Source organism: Pseudophryne corroboree, chromosome 2, assembly GCF_028390025.1.
Source record: "Pseudophryne corroboree isolate aPseCor3 chromosome 2, aPseCor3.hap2, whole genome shotgun sequence".
In the NCBI taxonomy this organism is placed as follows: Eukaryota; Metazoa; Chordata; class Amphibia; order Anura; family Myobatrachidae; genus Pseudophryne; species Pseudophryne corroboree.
In genome coordinates this window covers 862470339-862487526 of record NC_086445.1, presented here as the reverse complement: position 1 = coordinate 862487526, position 17188 = coordinate 862470339, and the positions used below count along the sequence as shown (strand labels likewise).

The 17188-nt window shown below is 50.3% G+C and overlaps 1 protein-coding gene across 6 annotated transcripts in view; it reads left to right on the top strand.

Annotated features, from left to right (window-relative positions):
- SPECC1 (sperm antigen with calponin homology and coiled-coil domains 1) overlaps positions 1-17188 on the top strand; it is a 1059948-nt gene that overhangs the window by 662994 nt on the left and 379766 nt on the right. For all 6 annotated transcript variants that reach the window (XM_063955878.1, XM_063955877.1, XM_063955880.1 and 3 more), the window contains one exon: positions 15778-15923. In XM_063955878.1, the coding sequence (XP_063811948.1) occupies positions 15778-15923 (146 nt within the window). The remainder of the gene's footprint in view (positions 1-15777; positions 15924-17188) is intronic.

Sequence of the window (17188 nt, the reverse complement as noted above, 5' to 3'; positions counted from 1 at the left end):
TAGCCAATGAGGGCTTGGTATCCAGTTCTTCAAGATTTACTCATAGAAGATCCCTGGCCTCTTCCTCTACATGAGGAACTGTTACAGCAAGATCCGGGTGTGTATCAAGACTTACCGCGGCTGCGTTTGACGGCGTGGCGGTTAAACGCCATATCCTAGCCCGGAAGGGTATTCCCAGTGAAGTTAATTCCACACTTCTTCCAGCTAGAAAGGAACTAACGGCAAAGCCTTACCACCGTATTTGGCGTAAATATGTGTCTTGGTGTGAATCCAAGAAGGTTCCTACAGAAGACTTTCAGCTAGGTCGTTCTTCTCCATTCTTTGCAAGCAGGTGTGGATGCAGGCCTAAAGTTAGGCTCCATTTCAGTGCAGTTTTGGCCTTATAAATTTTCTTTCAAAAAAGAATTGGCCACCTTTACCGGAAATTCAGACTTTCGTGAAAGGGGTGCTGCACATCCAACCTCCATTTGTGCCCCCATTGGCACCGTGGGACCTTGACGTGGTGTTGCGTTTTCTTGTGTCACACTGATTGGAACCTTTATGAGAGGTTGTGTTAAAATTTCTCTCTTGGTAAGTGGTCATGCTATTGGCCTTGGCGTCCGCAAGGCGGGTGTCGGAAGTAGCGGCTTTGTCTCACAAGAGCCCCTGTGTGATCTTCCATGTGGATAGAGCGGAATTGAGAACTCTGATAATAGTTCTGCCAAAAGTGGTTTCTGTGTTTCGCAGTAACCAACCTATTTTGATGCCTGTGGTTACTTAAACATTGGCTGATTCAAAGTCTCTTGATGTAGTCAGGGCTTTGAATATTTATGTCGCCAATTTGGCTCAGATTGGGGAAACAGAGCCTCTGTTTGTCCGGTATGCTCCCAGCATGATTGGGGCATCTGCGTCTTTGCGGTCTGTTACACGCTGGATCTGTGATATGATTCGATGTGCTCGTTCTACGGCTGGATTGCCGTTACCAAAGTCAGTGGAGACCCATTCTACTAGGAAGATGGGCTCTTCTTGGGCGGATGCCGAGGAGTCTCGGTGGTTCAACTTTGCCGAGCGGCTACTTGGTCAGGTTCAAACACTTTTGCTAAGCTCTACAAGTTTGATACCCTAGCTGATGGGGACCTCATGTTTGCTCAGTCGGTGCTGCAGAGTCGTCCGCACTCTCCCGCCTGGTCTGGAGCTTTGGTATAAACCCCATGGTCCTTACGGAGTCCCCAGCATCCTCTAGGACATAGGTTCTCAAACTCGGTCCTCAGGACCCCACACAGTGCATGTTTTGCAGGTCTCCTCACAGAATCACAAGTGAAATAATTAGCTCCACCTGTGGACCTTTTAAAATGTGTCCGTGAGTAATTAATACACCTGTGCTCCTGCTGGGTTACCTGCAAAACATGCACTGTGTGGGGTCCTGAGGACCGAGTTTGAGAACCACTGCTCTAGGACGTATGAGAAAATAGGATTTTAATACCTACCGGTAAATCCTTTTCTCTTAGTCTGTTGAGGATGCTGGGCGCCCATCCCAGTGCGAACTGTGTCTGCAGTTATTTGTTATGGTTACACTCTTGTGGTGTTTCTTTTCTGTCAGGCTGTTGCTGACGTTGTTCATGCCATGGCATGCGGTATCTTATTATTGTTTGTGTTGACACACAGGTTGTGTTACATATTCTCTCAGCATATGACTGTGTATTTTTTCATGCCATTGGCTGGTGTTCTATTGAATGCCACGTTCTGCGGTATGTTCGAGGTGTGAGCTGGTATGACACTCACCGTGTTTAAACAATAAATTCTTTCCTCGAAATGTCCGTCTCCCTGGGCACAGTTCTCTAACTGGAGTCTGGAGGAGGGGCATAGAGGGAGGAGCCAGTTCACACCCATTCAAAGTCTTATAGTGTGCCCATGTCTCCTGCGAATCCCGTCTATACCCGTGGTCCTTACGGAGTCCCCAGCATCCTCTACGGACTAAGAGAAAAGGATTTACCGGTAGGTATTAAAATCCTATTTTTACAGATTCATAGTATTTGTAACTAAATAAGTGGCTAGGTATGTCATAGAGGTGAAATCAGTTTATGACGTTTTTGTCTTTATGTGGGTGCTCAAACATTTGTGAATACGTGTTCCAAAGCTATGGCTTGGCAAGCACCAAAAGAGCACATGGTTTTAATGGGACCAGCACATTAAGAAATGCTAGTATTTTGATCATTAATTTTCTCTGTGAGCATACTATGTATATTGAAATAAGTTTGCATTAAAAAAAATAATCGATGTGTTTTTTTTTATCAGTTAGGTTCTTGACCGTTTTTCTTAGTCATTACGTTTGTATATCACTATTGCTTAATTTTTGTGTATTTTTCAGCTATTACCAGTAACCGATGTTTGAGAGCTTCATACACTTTGCCTTATCATTTTCCTGCCAGGAAATGGCCTCTATTTGCCTGTGCGCTCTCCTCGCATCCTTCTCTGCTATACTTCTTTCACATGAGAATCACTTACAAATGGAAAACAAAACCATTTCCTTTGGAAGTTTGATATCTCCATGCATTTATCTCCGTTTTATGAGGTGCCATATAGCTGATTAACTTACTCTACTCTCTTTATGATCTATAAATTAACTACAAAAGTCATGAAATAGCCACATACAATATTTCCCAGTACGTCAGCATTCAAACAATGACTGCACCCTGCCTTCCGTCCTGCTTAAAGAGCTAGTAAAGCCACTTTTGGACACTAATCTATATTAATATTTTTGGTTTGAGTAAAGGTGCTTCATCATCAGTTGTCGTTGCAAGTCCAAATACGGGCAGATCCAGCGGATATCTGCAAACTGCTCATGTGCTGTACAGAGCAGCTGCCGACTGCGCATGCGCCATGCATATGCACACTGACAGAAATTGAAAGTGTGGAAGGATTGGGTGGCGCACTCAACTTCCTAGAATGGTGAGCAAGTCTCCTAGGAAATGTCCGACGGCTGACACTACCTGCCCACTAACCGAGTGAAAGTGGATGCGATGATGCGATTCGGCCCCTCCCCCACTTTACAATGGCAGTAATCCTAGCATTGCGTATCGAGGCAGGGCCACTATGACGCAAACGCATCACGCCCACACACTTTCCCACAGCTCTACCCCCAGCTGAGTCGACCTGGCTGATCTCTCCCGGAGAAAGCAGTCAAGAAGTCAGCAAATACAGTATGAAGTAACACTGCACTTGAGCAAAACATATTGCAATACAAGGGGTGCGAATACATGTATTATTTTTGCATGCACGGTAAATACTGGCTGCTTCTGCTTGTAGCCCACAAACGCTGGACAACTTTGTATTTACACTGCACATATAATAATAATCTCTCTGTACAGTTTACATTAGAGATGTGCATGGACCCCCGTATTTGGTTTTGGCTCTGATTTATCATCGGGTTTTGGCAAAAAAAACACCCTCCACTGTTTTGGTTTGGTTTAAAATCAGTAAAAATAAAAAATCTCCTATATATTTGCCCAAGTCTGTGACTCTGTGCCCGTAACGCTGGGCGGAGTCACAGGCACAGATCTGGCCAGGAACAGTCCCCTCCCTCTCTCCGCCCAGTCCCCTGTCTCCCTTCTCCCCGTACACTCTCTCTGGTGACACCGCAGCCGCTGACTGTGAGCGGAACTCACACTACCCGCCTCACAGACTAGCGGCTGTTGCAGAGTTCAGGGGGACATGCTGAGCACTGGCAGCTGCTCTCGCTCCCTCTCCCACCCGCGGCATCCACCCGTCACTTACCCGCGGTCGCGGGTGAAAAGAGGGCGTGGCTTCGCAGAAGGGGCGTGGCTTCACGTCCCGACCCCCGTTTTCGGCACAACTCGCCTTCCCTCCCACCCGCGGCAACCACCCGCATCTGCCTCCCACCCGCGGCATCCACCCGTCACTTACCCGCGGTCGCGGGTGAAAAGGGGACGTGGCTTCGCGGAAGGGGGCGTGGCTTTGCATCCCGACCCCCCGTTTTTGGCACATTGTGGGTCGGGGCAGTGCTGGCTTCTGCACTGTGACAGGAGCCGGCACTTTGGTGTCACCCCTCAGAGGGTAACACCCGCGTGCGGCCCGCACCCACGTTGTGGCGCCACTGCTCCCGCCCCCACCCGTAGCACAAACACCCGCCGCATCCACCCACCACCCGCGGCACTCCCGTCCCCTCCCCCACCCAGAGCACAAACACCCGCGCCACCCACCCGCGGAACTCCCGCCCCCTCCCCCACCGGTAGCACCAACACCCGAGGCAAACCAACCGCATTCGCCCCCCAACCGCGGCACTCCCACCCGCGACACCCACCACATCCACCCACCACCCGTGGCACTCCACCCCCTCCCCCACCCGCAGCACCAACACCCGCACCACCCGTGGCACTCTGCCCCCTCCCCCACCCACAGCACCAACACCCGCTGGCCCCCCCGCGGCACCCAACGCATCCCCCACATCCGCTCCCACCCGCGGCACTCACGCCCCCACCCGTAGCTCCCACACCTGCAGCACCCCCCCGCCCCTCCCCCACCCGCTGCAACCGTGCCCCTCCCCCATACCCACCTCTCCCCCCTGCTGCACCCTTCACCCAACCCGCACCACCACCGCAACTGCCCCATCCTGCACCCACCCCTCCCGCACCCACCCCTCCCCCACCCGCACCACCTCCCCAACCCTCGGAACCCCAGCAGCTGCCTCCCACCACCCAACTGCACCACCACTGCTCCAGCCCCTGCCCCCCCTCCGCACCTGTCCCCCACCCACAGCACCTCCCCCACCCCCATCATCTACAGACACCTCCCCCACCCCCAGCACTTCTACAAACCATCACCCAACCTCCCCCTCTGCAACCCCAACTCCCCCTACATCGCCCCTCCCCCACACACAGCACCTCCAGACCCCCTCCTTCATCCACAACCTCCTGCACCTGCCCCTCCACCACCAGCATCTACAGACCCCATCCACACCCACTCACGCCCCCCCCAACCCACCCGCAGCATCCTCACACCCGCCCCTTCCCCACCGCCGCACCCCCTTCCCTGCCCCTCCCCTACCCGCCGCAGCTGCACCAACCGCCCTACCCCAACTGCGGTATCCCTGCACCGGCACCCTCCCCCACCCACTGCAGCAGCACACCTGGCCCACTACAACCGCCGTAACCCTACACCCACCACTCACTGATCCACAGCGCCCACGGACCCCCTCCCCCATCCGTGCCATCCCCGCACCCGCCCCTCCCCTAGCTACCGCACATCCACATCACCTACCCCATCCAGATCACGTACCCCACCCGCAACACCCCCGCCACTCCCACAACCACAGCACCTACCCGCCCGCATTATCTACAGGCACCCTCCACATCTGCGGACCTCCCACACCTGCCCCTCCCCCACCCGCAACACCTCTGGACCACCACCCGAACCACCTCCGGACTCCCTCCCCCATCCACAGCTCCCCCGCATCCACCCCTCCCCCATCCACAACATCTACATCCCCCATCCGTGCCATCCCACACCTCCCCCAAGCACAGCACTTCTGGAACCCATCACCTAACCTCACCCCCCCTGCACCTCCAAACGCACACCCCTACATCGCCCCTCCCACACACACCACCTCCATACCCCCTCCTTCATCCACAGTCCCCCTCCCCCACCCCTCCCCCACCAACAGCAACTACACTCCCCATCCGCGCCCCCTCTACACCTCCCCCACCCACAGGACCTCTGCACCCTTTACGCCATCCATGCCCCTGCACCCACAACACCTCTGGACCCCCTCCCACACCCAACCCTCCACCACACGTAGCACCTCGAATCACCATCCACAGCTGCTACAAGTGATTCCCACGGATAGGAACCTCACTGAACCCACCTCCCTTTCCAAACCCCCCAAACTTTTGTGAGAAAAGTTGCTAGCAATGGACATTGGATTAATTAGAAACACTAATACTGTGGCCATTATGTGTATAAGCAACACTGCTACCTGTGCCCATTGTGTATAAGTGGCGCTGCTACCTGTGCACACTGTGTGTATAAGCGGCTCTGCTACCTGTGGTCACTGTGTGTATAAGCGGCTTTGCTACCTGTCGGTATTGTGTGTATAAGCCGCTCTGCTACCTGTGGGTATTGTGTGTACACGTGGCTCTGCTACCTGTGGCCATTGTGTGTATAAGCGCCTCTGCTACCTGGGGGTATTGTGTGTATAAGCGGCTCAGCTAGCTGTGGGCACTGTGTGTATAAGCGTCTCTGCCCCCTGTGGGTATTGTGTGTATAAGCGGTTCTGCTACCTGTGGGTAATGTGTGTACATGTGGCTCTGCTACCTGTGCCCATTGTGTGTATAAGCCCCTCTGCTACCTGTGGTCACTGTGTGTATAAGCGCCTCTGCCCCTGTGGGTATTGTGTGTATAAGCGGTTCTGCTACCTGTGGGTAATGTGTGTATAAGTGGCTCTGCTACCTGTGGGTATTGTGTGTATAAGCGGTTCTGCTACCTGTGGGTATTGTGTGTATAAGCGGCTCCGCTACCTGTGGGCATTGTGTGTATAAGCGGCTCTGCTACCTGTGGCCACTGTGTGTATAAGCGCCTCTGCTACCTGTGGGTATTGTGTGTATAAGCGGCTCTGCTACCTGTGGCCATTGTGTGTATAAGCGGCTCTGCTACCTGTGGGTATTGTGTGTATAAGCGCCTCTGCTACCTGTGGGCACTGTGTGTATAAGCCCCTCTGCTACCTGTGGGCACTGTGTGTATAAGCGCCTCTGCCCCCTGTGGGTATTGTGTGTATAAGCGGCTCTGCTACCTGTGGGCACTGTGTGTATAAGCGCCTCTGCCCCCTGTGGGTATTGTGTGTATAAGCGGTTCTGCTACCTGTGGGTATTGTGTGTATAAGCGGTTCTGCTACCTGTGGGTATTGTGTGTATAAGCGGCTCTGCTATCTGTGGGCACTGTGTGTATAAGCGCCTCTGCCCACTGTGGGTATTGTGTGTATAAGCGGTTCTGCTACCTGTGGGTATTCTGTGTATAAGCGGTTCTGCTACCTGTGAGTATTGTGTGTATAAGCGGCTCTGCTATCTGTGGGCACTGTGTGTATAAGCGCCTCTGACCCCTGTGGGTATTGTGTGTATAAGCGGCTCTGCTACCTGTGGCCACTGTGTGTCTAAGCGGCTCTGCTACCTGTGGCCATTGTGTGTATAAGCGGTTCTGCTACCTGTGGGTATTGAGTGTATAAGCGGCTCTGCTACCTGTGGCCATTGTGTGTATAAGCGGCTCTGCTACCTGTGGCCACAGCACCTTCGTATCTTATCTACAGTGCATTGCTGTTACTCATCTGGTACTTCATAATGCAGACACTAGCAATATATACTACACTCTACACTATGTTATTCATTGTGCCCTGCGGCCACTCTGCACGCCCTCACAAAGGCCTACGCCCCCTTGACAATCGCACGCCCTCCCCTCTTACAATATTTACCCACTGCCATAAAAAAAAAACAGGTAATACTCCATATAATAACAATTATAGCACAGCTGAAGCCCGTGCAGGGGATAATGGATCGTAGCCCCTTGCAACGGTATTTTCTGTCTAACACCTTCCCTCTCTTTATCCTCTCCCTACCACCCTGCCTCTCCCTATCCTTTACCGATCGCACAGCGTTTCTGTACATTCCCTTTCTCTCCCCCTACGCCTCTCTATCTTATCTCAACCGGAACCCATTTCTGTATGCCCTCTATACTGCCCTGCGTTTCTGATTCTGTTATCTACCGCCCTGCGTATGTTCAAAGGCGTGCAGAGGTTAACGGGGCGTAGCCCCTAACGACGGTGTGAAGAGCGCCCGTAGGGCGCGATGAATCACCTAGTAAAAAAAATAATCACTGATAAAAATTGGTACAGCCACTAAAACCATGTCATTTTTGCAATCCAAATTTCGGATTTAACATCTGAATTCCAAACCGTGGGAACATTAGAATTGGGACTGATTAAGGTTGGATCGCAGAACGCGATCCAACCACATAAATTACGAAAAAGATGCAGGCCCATGCGCCCACATTTTCTGCGGTGGGGGGAAAGGGGGGGGTTTGGGCTGCAAAAAATGCGATTGCCCGTCGATCAGGCGATCACAATTTCTGCATGATAGAGGAGCGGCCCCCAGCATGCTATCTCGTGGATTGCAAATTCTGTTACTTAGCAGAATTTGCAGTCCAACCTGAATCAGGCCCTCTATTCAGATCAGATCTCAGGGGATCCAGACCGGGTTTTGGTGCAGTTCGGATCCACAAAATGTGGGTGGATTTAGATTTCTGGAGATCCGAACGCACATCTCTAGTTTACATCTGCCCCACCTGCAGTGCAGCATGGCTTTCCCAAGGTGCTAAGTTACTTGCTCTTTTTTGCTTTGCTCCCAACTAAGAACCAGCCCCTTAGTGTCTAACTGTTGGTTGGATAAAGCTGCTTATTATGAAGGGGGATGAAATTACTTATACATTGCTTAACTTTTCTCTTACGTCCTAGAGGATGCTGGGGACTCCGTAAGGACCATGGGGCATAGACGGGCTCCGCAGGAGACATGGGCACTCTAAAGACTTTAGAATGGGTGTGCACTGGCTCCTCCCTCTATGCCCCTCCTCCAGACCTCAGTTAGATCCTGTGCCCAGAGGAGACTGGGTGCACTGCAGGGGAGCTCTCCTGAGTTTCTCCTAAAAATACTTTTTGTTAGGTTTTTTATTTTCAGGGAGCACTGCTGGCAACAGGCTCCCTGCATCGTGAGACTGAGGGGAGAGAAGCAGACCTACTTGAATGATAGGCTCTGCTTCTTAGGCTACTGGACACCATTAGCTCCAGAGGGTCGGAACGCAGGTCTAACCCTTGCCGTTCGTCCCGGAGCCGCGCCGCCGTTCTCCTCACAGAGCCGGAAGATAGAAGCCGGGTGATTATTAAGAAGAAAGAAGACTTCAAAGGCGGCAGAAGACTTCAGATCTTCACTGAGGTAACGCTGCGCGCCATTGCTCCCACACAAACACACACAGCGGGCACTGTAAGGGTGCAGGGCGCAGGGGGGGCGCCCTGGGCAGCAATAAAAACCTCTAGGGACACTGGCATATAAAGTAGATACTGCGGAGGCAGTATATTAATAAACCCCTGCCAGTATAAATAATTTGAGCGGGACCGAAGCCCGCCGGTGAGGGGGCGGAGCTTGGTCCTCCAGCACTAACCAGCGCCATTTTCTCCACAGCACACTGCAGAGAAGCTGGCTCCCCGGACTCTCCCCTGCCCCTGCTGAGCAAGGTTACAGAGGGCAAAAAAGAGGGGGGGGGGGGCACGTTTCATTGGCGCAGTGAGTGTATTTATATTTCTCTAACGTCCTAGTGGATGCTGGGGACTCCGTAAGTACCATGGGGATAGACGGGCTCCGCAGGAGACATGGGCACTTTAAGAAAGAATTTAGGTTCTGGTGTGCACTGGCTCCTCCCTCTATGCCCCTCCTCCAGACCTCAGTTTGATACTGTGCCCAGACGAGCTGGGTGCTTTTCAGTGAGCTCTCCTGAGTTTGCTGAGAGAAAGTATTTTGTTAGGTTTTTTATTTTCAGGGATCTCTGCTGGCAACAGACTCCCTGCATCGTGGGACTGAGGGGAGAGAAGCAGCCCTACTCTCTGCAGCTAGGTCCTGCTTCTTAGGCTACTGGACACCATTAGCTCCAGAGGGATCGGTACGCAGGATCTCACCCTCGCCGACCGGTCCCGGAGCCGCGCCGCCGTCCCCCTCGCAGAGCCGGAAGACAGAAGCCGGGTGAGTATGAGAAGCAAAGAAGACTTCACAGGCGGCAGAAGACTCCGTGTTCTTCACTGAGTTAACGCACAGCACTGCAGCTGTGCGCCATTGCTCCACACACCTACACATACTCCGGTCACTGTAAGGGTGCAGGGCGCGTGGGGGGGGGGCGCCCTGGGCAGCATTTGGGACCTCTTTTGGCAAAGTTGAGCATATATACAGCTGGGCACTGAATGTATGTATGAGCCCCCGCCAAAAAATTGCATATTTAAGCGGGACAGAAGCCCGCCGCTGAGGGGGCGGGGCTTCTTCCTCGGCACTCACCAGCGCCATTTTTTCTCCACAGCTCCGCTGAGAGGAAGCTCTCCAGGCTCTCCCCTGCAGATACACTGTAGAAGAGGGTAAAAAGAGAGGGGGGGGGGGGGGGGGGCACATAATTAGGCGCAAAAAGCAATATAAACAGCAGCTACTGGGTTAACATTAAGTTACTGTGTTATTCCTGGGTTTATAGCGCTGGGGTGTGTGCTGGCATACTCTCTCTCTGTCTCTCCAAAGGGCCTTGTGGGGGAACTGTCTTCAGAGAGGGCATTCCCTGTGTGTGTGGTGTGTCGGTATGCTTGTGTCGACATGTCTGATGAGGAAGGCTATGTGGAAGCAGAGCGGTAGCAAATGAATGTGGTGTCTCCGCCGACGGCGCCGACACTTGATTGGATGGATATGTGGAAGGTTTTAAATGTTAATGTTAATTCCTTGCATAAAAAGTTAGGAAAAGCTGAAGCCTCGGGGCAGTCAGGGTCCCAACCCGTGCCTGATCCTATGTCGCAGAGGCCGTCAGGGTCTCAGAAGCGCCCACTATCCCAAACTGTTGACACAGATACCGACATGGATTCTGACTCCAGTGTCGATTACGGTGATGCAAAGTTACAGCCAAAATTGGCTAAATCCATCCGTTATATGATTATAGCAATTAAAAAAAGAAGCCGGAGGTAACCTTTCCACCCTCACACGAGCTAAATGAGTTATGTGAAAAGGTTTGGGAATCTCCAGATAAAAAACTGCAGATTTCCAAAAGGATTCTTATGGCGTATCCTTTCCCGCCAACGGACGGGTTACGCTGGGAATCCTCCCCTAGGGTGGACAAAGCTTTAACACGCTTATCCAAGAAGGTAGCCCTGCCGTCACAGGATACGGCTACCCTCAAAGATGCTGCGGATCGCAAACAGGAGGTTACCCTGAAGTCCATTTATACACATTCAGGTACCTTACTGAGGCCGGCAATCGCGTCGGCCTGGGTGTGTAGTGCTGTAGCAGCATGGACGGATACATTATCTGAGGAAATTGATAGCTTAGACAAGGATACTGTATTGTTGACCCTGGGGCATATTAAAGACGCTGTCCTATATATGAGAGATGCTCAAAGAGACATTAGTCTACTGGGTTCTAGAATAAATACTATGTCGATTTCTGCCAGAAGGGTCCTGTGGACTCGGCAATGGACAGGTGATGCCGACTCAAATAGGCATATGGAGGTTTTACCTTACAAGGGTGAGGAATTGTTTGGGGAGGGTCTCTCGGACCTGGTCTCCACAGCTGCAGCTGGAAAGTCAAATTTTTTGCCTTTTATTCCCTCACAGCCTAAGAGAGCACCGTATTATCAAATGCAGTCCTTTCAAACACAAAGAAACAAAGTCCGAGGTGCGTCCTTTCTTGCCAGAGGCAGGGGCAGAGGTAAGAAGCTGCACAACACAGCTAGTTCCCAGGAACAGAAGTTCTCCCGGCCTCTACAAAATCCACCGCATGACGCTGGGGCTCCACAGGCTGAGCTAGGCCCGGTGGGGGCACGTCTTCGAAATTTCAGCCACAAGTGGGTTCACTCCCAGGTGGATCACTGGGCGATAGATATTGTGTCTCAGGGATACAAGCTGGAATTCGAAGAGATGCCCCCTCACCGATACCTCAAATCGGCCCTACCAGCTTCCCCCCACGAGAGGGAAATAGTGTTAACTGCAATTCACAAATTGTATCTTCAACAGGTGGTGGTCAAGGTTCCCCTCCTTCAACAGGGAAGGGGTTATTATTCGACCATGTTTGTAGTCCCGACACCGGACGGTTCGGTCAGACCCATATTGAATTTAAAATCCCTGAACATATACCTGAAAAGGTTCAAGTTCAAGATGGAATCGCTGAGAGCGGTCATCGCAAGCCTGGAAGGGGGGGATTTTATGGTGTCTCTGGACATAAAGGATGCATACCTCCATGTCCCCATTTATCCACCTCATCAGGCGTACCTCAGATTTGTGGTACAGGATTGTCATTACCAATTTCAGACGTTGCCGTTTGGTCTCTCCACGGCACAGAGAATATTTACCAAGGTAATGGCGGAAATGATGGTACTCCTGCGGAAGCAAATGGTCACCATTATCCCGTACTTGGACGATCTCCTCATAAAAGCGAGATCAAGGGAGCAGTTGCTGAACAGCGTCGCACTTTCTCTGGAAGTGTTACGGCAACACGGCTGGATTCTGAATATTCCGAAGTCGCAGTTGGTTCCTACGACTCGTCTGCCTTTCCTGGGCATGATTCTAGACACAGACCAGAAAAGGGTTGATCTTCCGATAGAGAAAGCTCAGGAACTCATGACACTGGTCAGGAACCTATTAAAACCAAAACAGGTGTCAGTACATGACTGCACTCGAGTCCTGGGAAAGATGGTGGCATCATACAAGGCCATTCCCTTCGGCAGGTTCCATGCGAGGACCTTTCAATGGGACTTACTGGACAAGTGGTCCGGATCACATCTTCAGATGCATCAGTTAATCACCCTATCCCCCAGGGCCAGGGTGTCACTCCTGTGGTGGCTGCAGAGCGCTCACCTTCTCGAGGGCCGCAGATTCGGCATTCAGGACTGGGTCCTGGTGACCATGGACGCAAGCCTCCGAGGTTGGGGAGCAGTCACACAGGGAAGAAATTTCCAAGGTCTGTGGTCAAGTCAAGAGACTTGCCTTCACATCAACATCCTGGAACTAAGGGCCATATACAACGCCCTACGTCAAGCAGAGACCCTGCTTCGCGACCAACCGGTTCTGATTCAGTCAGACAACATCACCGCAGTAGCTCATGTAAACCGACAAGGCGGCACAAGGAGCAGGGTGGCGATGGCGGAAGCCACCAGAATTCTTCGCTGGGCGGAGAATCACGTAAGCGCACTGTCAGCAGTGGACAACTGGGAAGCAGACTTCCTCAGCAGACACGACCTCCATCCGGGAGAGTGGGGTCTTCATCAGGAAGTCTTTGCACAGATTACAAGTCGGTGGGAACTGCTACAGGTGGACATGATGGCATCCCGCCTCAACAAAAAGCTACAGAGGTATTGCGCCAGGTCAAGAGACCCTCAGGCGATAGCTGTGGACGCCCTGGTCACACCGTGGGTGTTCCAGTCGGTCTATGTATTTCCTCCTCTTTCTCTCATACCCTAGGTGCTGAGGATAATAAGAAAAAGAGGAGTGAGAACAATCCTCATTGTTCCTGATTGGCCACGAAGGACTTGGTATCCAGATCTGCAAGAAATGCTCACAGAGGACCCGTGGCCTCTAAGACAGGACTTGTTGCAACAGGGGCCCTGTCTGTTCCAAGACTTACCGTGGCTGCGTTTGACGGCATGGCGGTTGAACGCCGGATCCTAGCAGAGAAAGGCATTTCGGATGAGGTCATCCCTACGCTGATAAAGGCTAGGAAGGACGTGACAGCTCAACATTAACACCGTATATGGCGAAATTATGTTGCTTGGTGTGAGGCCAGGAATGCTCCTACGGAGTAATTCCAGCTGGGCCGTTTCCTTCACTTCCTACAGTCCGGAGTGAGTTTGGGCCTAAAATTGGGTTCCATTAAGGTCCAGATTTCGGCCCTATCCATTTTCTTTCAAAAGGAGTTGGCTTCTCTCCCAGAAGTCCAGACTTTTGTAAAGGGAGTGCTGCACATCCAGCCTCCTTTTGTGCCCCCAGTGGCACCTTGGGACCTTAACGTGGTGTTACAGTTCCTAAAATCTCACTGGTTTGAGCCTCTTTAAACAGTTGAATTAAAATTTCTCACTTGGAAGGTGGTCATGTTGTTGGCCTTGGCATCTGCAAGGCGGGTGTCCGAATTGGCGGCTTTGTCTCACAAAAGCCCCTATCTGATTTTCCATGTGGATAGAGCAGAGTTGAGGACGCGTCCTCAATTTTTGCCTAAGGTGGTTTCATCGTTTCATATGAACCAACCTATTGTGGTGCCGGTGGCTACGGGAGACTTGGAGGATTCCAAGTCCCTGGATGTAGTCAGGGCCTTAAAAATTTATGTAGCCAGGACGGCTCGGATTAGGAAAACAGAGGCACTGTTTGTCCTGTATGCGGTCATCAAGGTTGGCGCTCCTGCTTCTAAGCAGACTATTGCTCGCTGGATCTGTAACACGATTCAGCAGGCTCATTCTACGGCTGGATTGGCGTTACCAAATTCGGTAAAAGCCCATTCCACTAGGAAGGTGGGCTCTTCTTGGGCGGCTGCCCGAGGCGTCTCGGCGTTACAGCTTTGCCGAGCAGCTACTTGGTCAGGTTTAAACACCTTTGCAAAATTCTACAAGTTTGATACCCTGGCTGATGAGGACCTCATGTTTGCTCAATCGGTGCTGCAGAGTCATCCGCACTCTCCCGCCTGGTTTAGAGCTTTGGTATAATCCCCATGGTCTTTACGGAGTCCCCAGCATCCTCTAGGACGTAAGAGAAAATAAGATTTAAACCTACCAGTAAATCTTTTTCTCCTAGTCCGTAGAGGATGCTGGGCGCCCGTTCCAGTGCGGACATATTTCTGCAAGGCTTGTATATAGTTGTTGCTGACTTAAGGGTTATGTTACAGTTAAGATCAGTCTTTGGCTGATGCTGTTTTGTTCATACTGTTAACTGGTTGCGTATATTCCAGGTTATACGGTGTGGATGGTGTGGGCTGGTATGAATCTTGCCCTTAGATTAACAAAAATCCTTTCTTCGTACTGTCCGTCTCCTCTGGGCACAGTTTCTCTAACTGAGGTCTGGAGGAGGGGCATAGAGGGAGGAGCCAGTGCACACCCATTCAAATGTCTTTAGAGTGCCCATGTCTCCTGCGGAGCCCGTCTGTGCCCCATGGTCCTTACGGAGTCCCCAGCATCCTCTACGGACTAGGAGAAAAAGATTTACCGGTAGGTTTAAAATCTTATTTTTAACTGTTGCAATGTAAAATCTGTGTATACTTCGTATTGGAGATTTGGAAAGAATAGAACAGCAGATTTATTTGCAATAATTTACATTTCATTATCATTGTCCCTTAAATACCACCTAGTACAAGCAACATTTTTGTCATGTACATTCTTTTCATAAAATGTCATGCAATGGTCCAATTTAGGAGCTTGGCTTTCTTTTGGAATAGACCGTCCCCTGTAGGGTGCCACTGCAAATGCAATGTACATTTTCTATGCACAGTGCTTTTTAGGTACTGTAATCTACTATGCGCCATAATTGTAAATGGTGAAATTTGTAAAATATCTTTATTTGTTTGTACCTGTTGTATTTTATCTTCTTACTGTAGTTGTCCTTTAAAAAAAATAGAAATACTGCCTCCAAACAGAGGCATTAAAAAGTTAGGGACATGAATGTGTGCTTCTAATACAGAACATTGTTCAAGATGTCTTCCCGTTGGGATTCAAGTCTATACCACATAACTCATAGTTTACTAGCAAACCCTAATTAGTATCAGGTAAGAAGTCGGGCACAGAACCACCTGGACAAGCCAATAGACAATCCGTTACTAAGAAATAACCCATCCCTACCACACTGCCACTCTTTGGAGCTAATATTTTCTCCATGGACTGACTCATATTTATTCTGAGAATTCAGCTTTAGCAATACAACTAATAGTCTGATTATTTGCTCAGGCCACAATATGACAGCTTCCACTTTGCATTGGTGACAGTATTTTCTGTATGGGGTATATGTTTACTTTGGTCATTCTGTTTTCACAGAAAGTTATTGAGGGAAGCAGATGTTGTAGAGACAGATGATGCTGTCAGATGGCAGGGTCTGGGAACGAGCCAAGTGTCAAGCACTTCTAATGAACTTCCAGCTACTGTCAAGTCCTTAATCAAATCATTTGATGTGGGTCCGCAAGGTAAGACTATATTGCATTTAGTCTGCTCTGTTATTGTCTGTGTAAACACGTCTCTGTGTACTGTATCTGTAATGCAGTTTTCAAAATGTAACATTCATAGTACAATCTCGGTAAAAGCCTAATACAACGTACAGTTATTCACACACAGATCATTAAGAAGAGCATTAGGTTATAAAACTGTGCACCTGCCACGCTGTGTCAGACAGAATTGACTTTATATATGTACAAAGGCTTTGTATTAGAGAGGTACCTTATGTACATTACTGCAGTGTTTTTTAACCACTGTGCCGTGGCACACTAGTGTGCCCTGAGCAGTCTCCAGGTGTGCCGCCATAGAAGCACAGCCAGGCCAGTCAGTGTGCTGCCACTACTGAGGCCCTGGAACGATCAATTCTGGTGGGTTTAGTGGTTGCAGAGCCAGTTCTAATTTCTGGTCCGGGCAGTGTTGGGCTCTTCTGGCTTTCTCAGATGTGGCTCAGGCGTTACCTATGGAGAAGCTGCGACATGACATCCTAGGACACACAACTGCACCATGCATCACCATTTTATTTGAATGTGCCTTGGCAATATTTAGATCTTGTTCAGTGTGCCGCGAGTTGTAAAAGGTTGAAAATCTCTGCATTACTGAATTGTTTATTTTTATTAGGTTGGTGGTAGATCCATAGAGCAATGGGGGGAGTGAGCAATTTAACATAGCCCTACCCTTCCTGCACTGATTGGTGGATGACAGTTGTCATCCATCAATCAGTGTGCAACACTGCAAATATGTGCCTGAAAAGCAATCAGAGGATAGTGCTTGAATGCTCCGATGTGTTTTAACCACTTAACTGATGATTTTTCCCTTCAAAACTGTTAATAACATTGTTTTTTTAAATGTATTTTATTTAATAAAGTTTAAAAAGTATTTTTCTAAATATTTAAACATTATATTATGCACATCTGCAGAATGGATCTCCTCATCAAAAACGGGGGGACAGGGTGGGACAGCGCAGTTACATGAAATCTGACCATGCCAGTTAAGTGGTTTTTAAAGCACCATCAGAGTGACGGGCAGGATCCTTTGTCTTCTCTCGGCTGCAAAAGCACATATACATAGTGTAGCTGTAATTGTCACCGATGGATCTGCCAGTGAATTTAACAGTCTACCAAGCATTCTTTGACTCCCCTTCAACAGGTTAGGAGTGAGATGTTGCTCTAATATTGTAGACACCCCGTGACAGACAGGTTTGCAGACATGCTTTGTGTGGACTAATTCATACACAGGG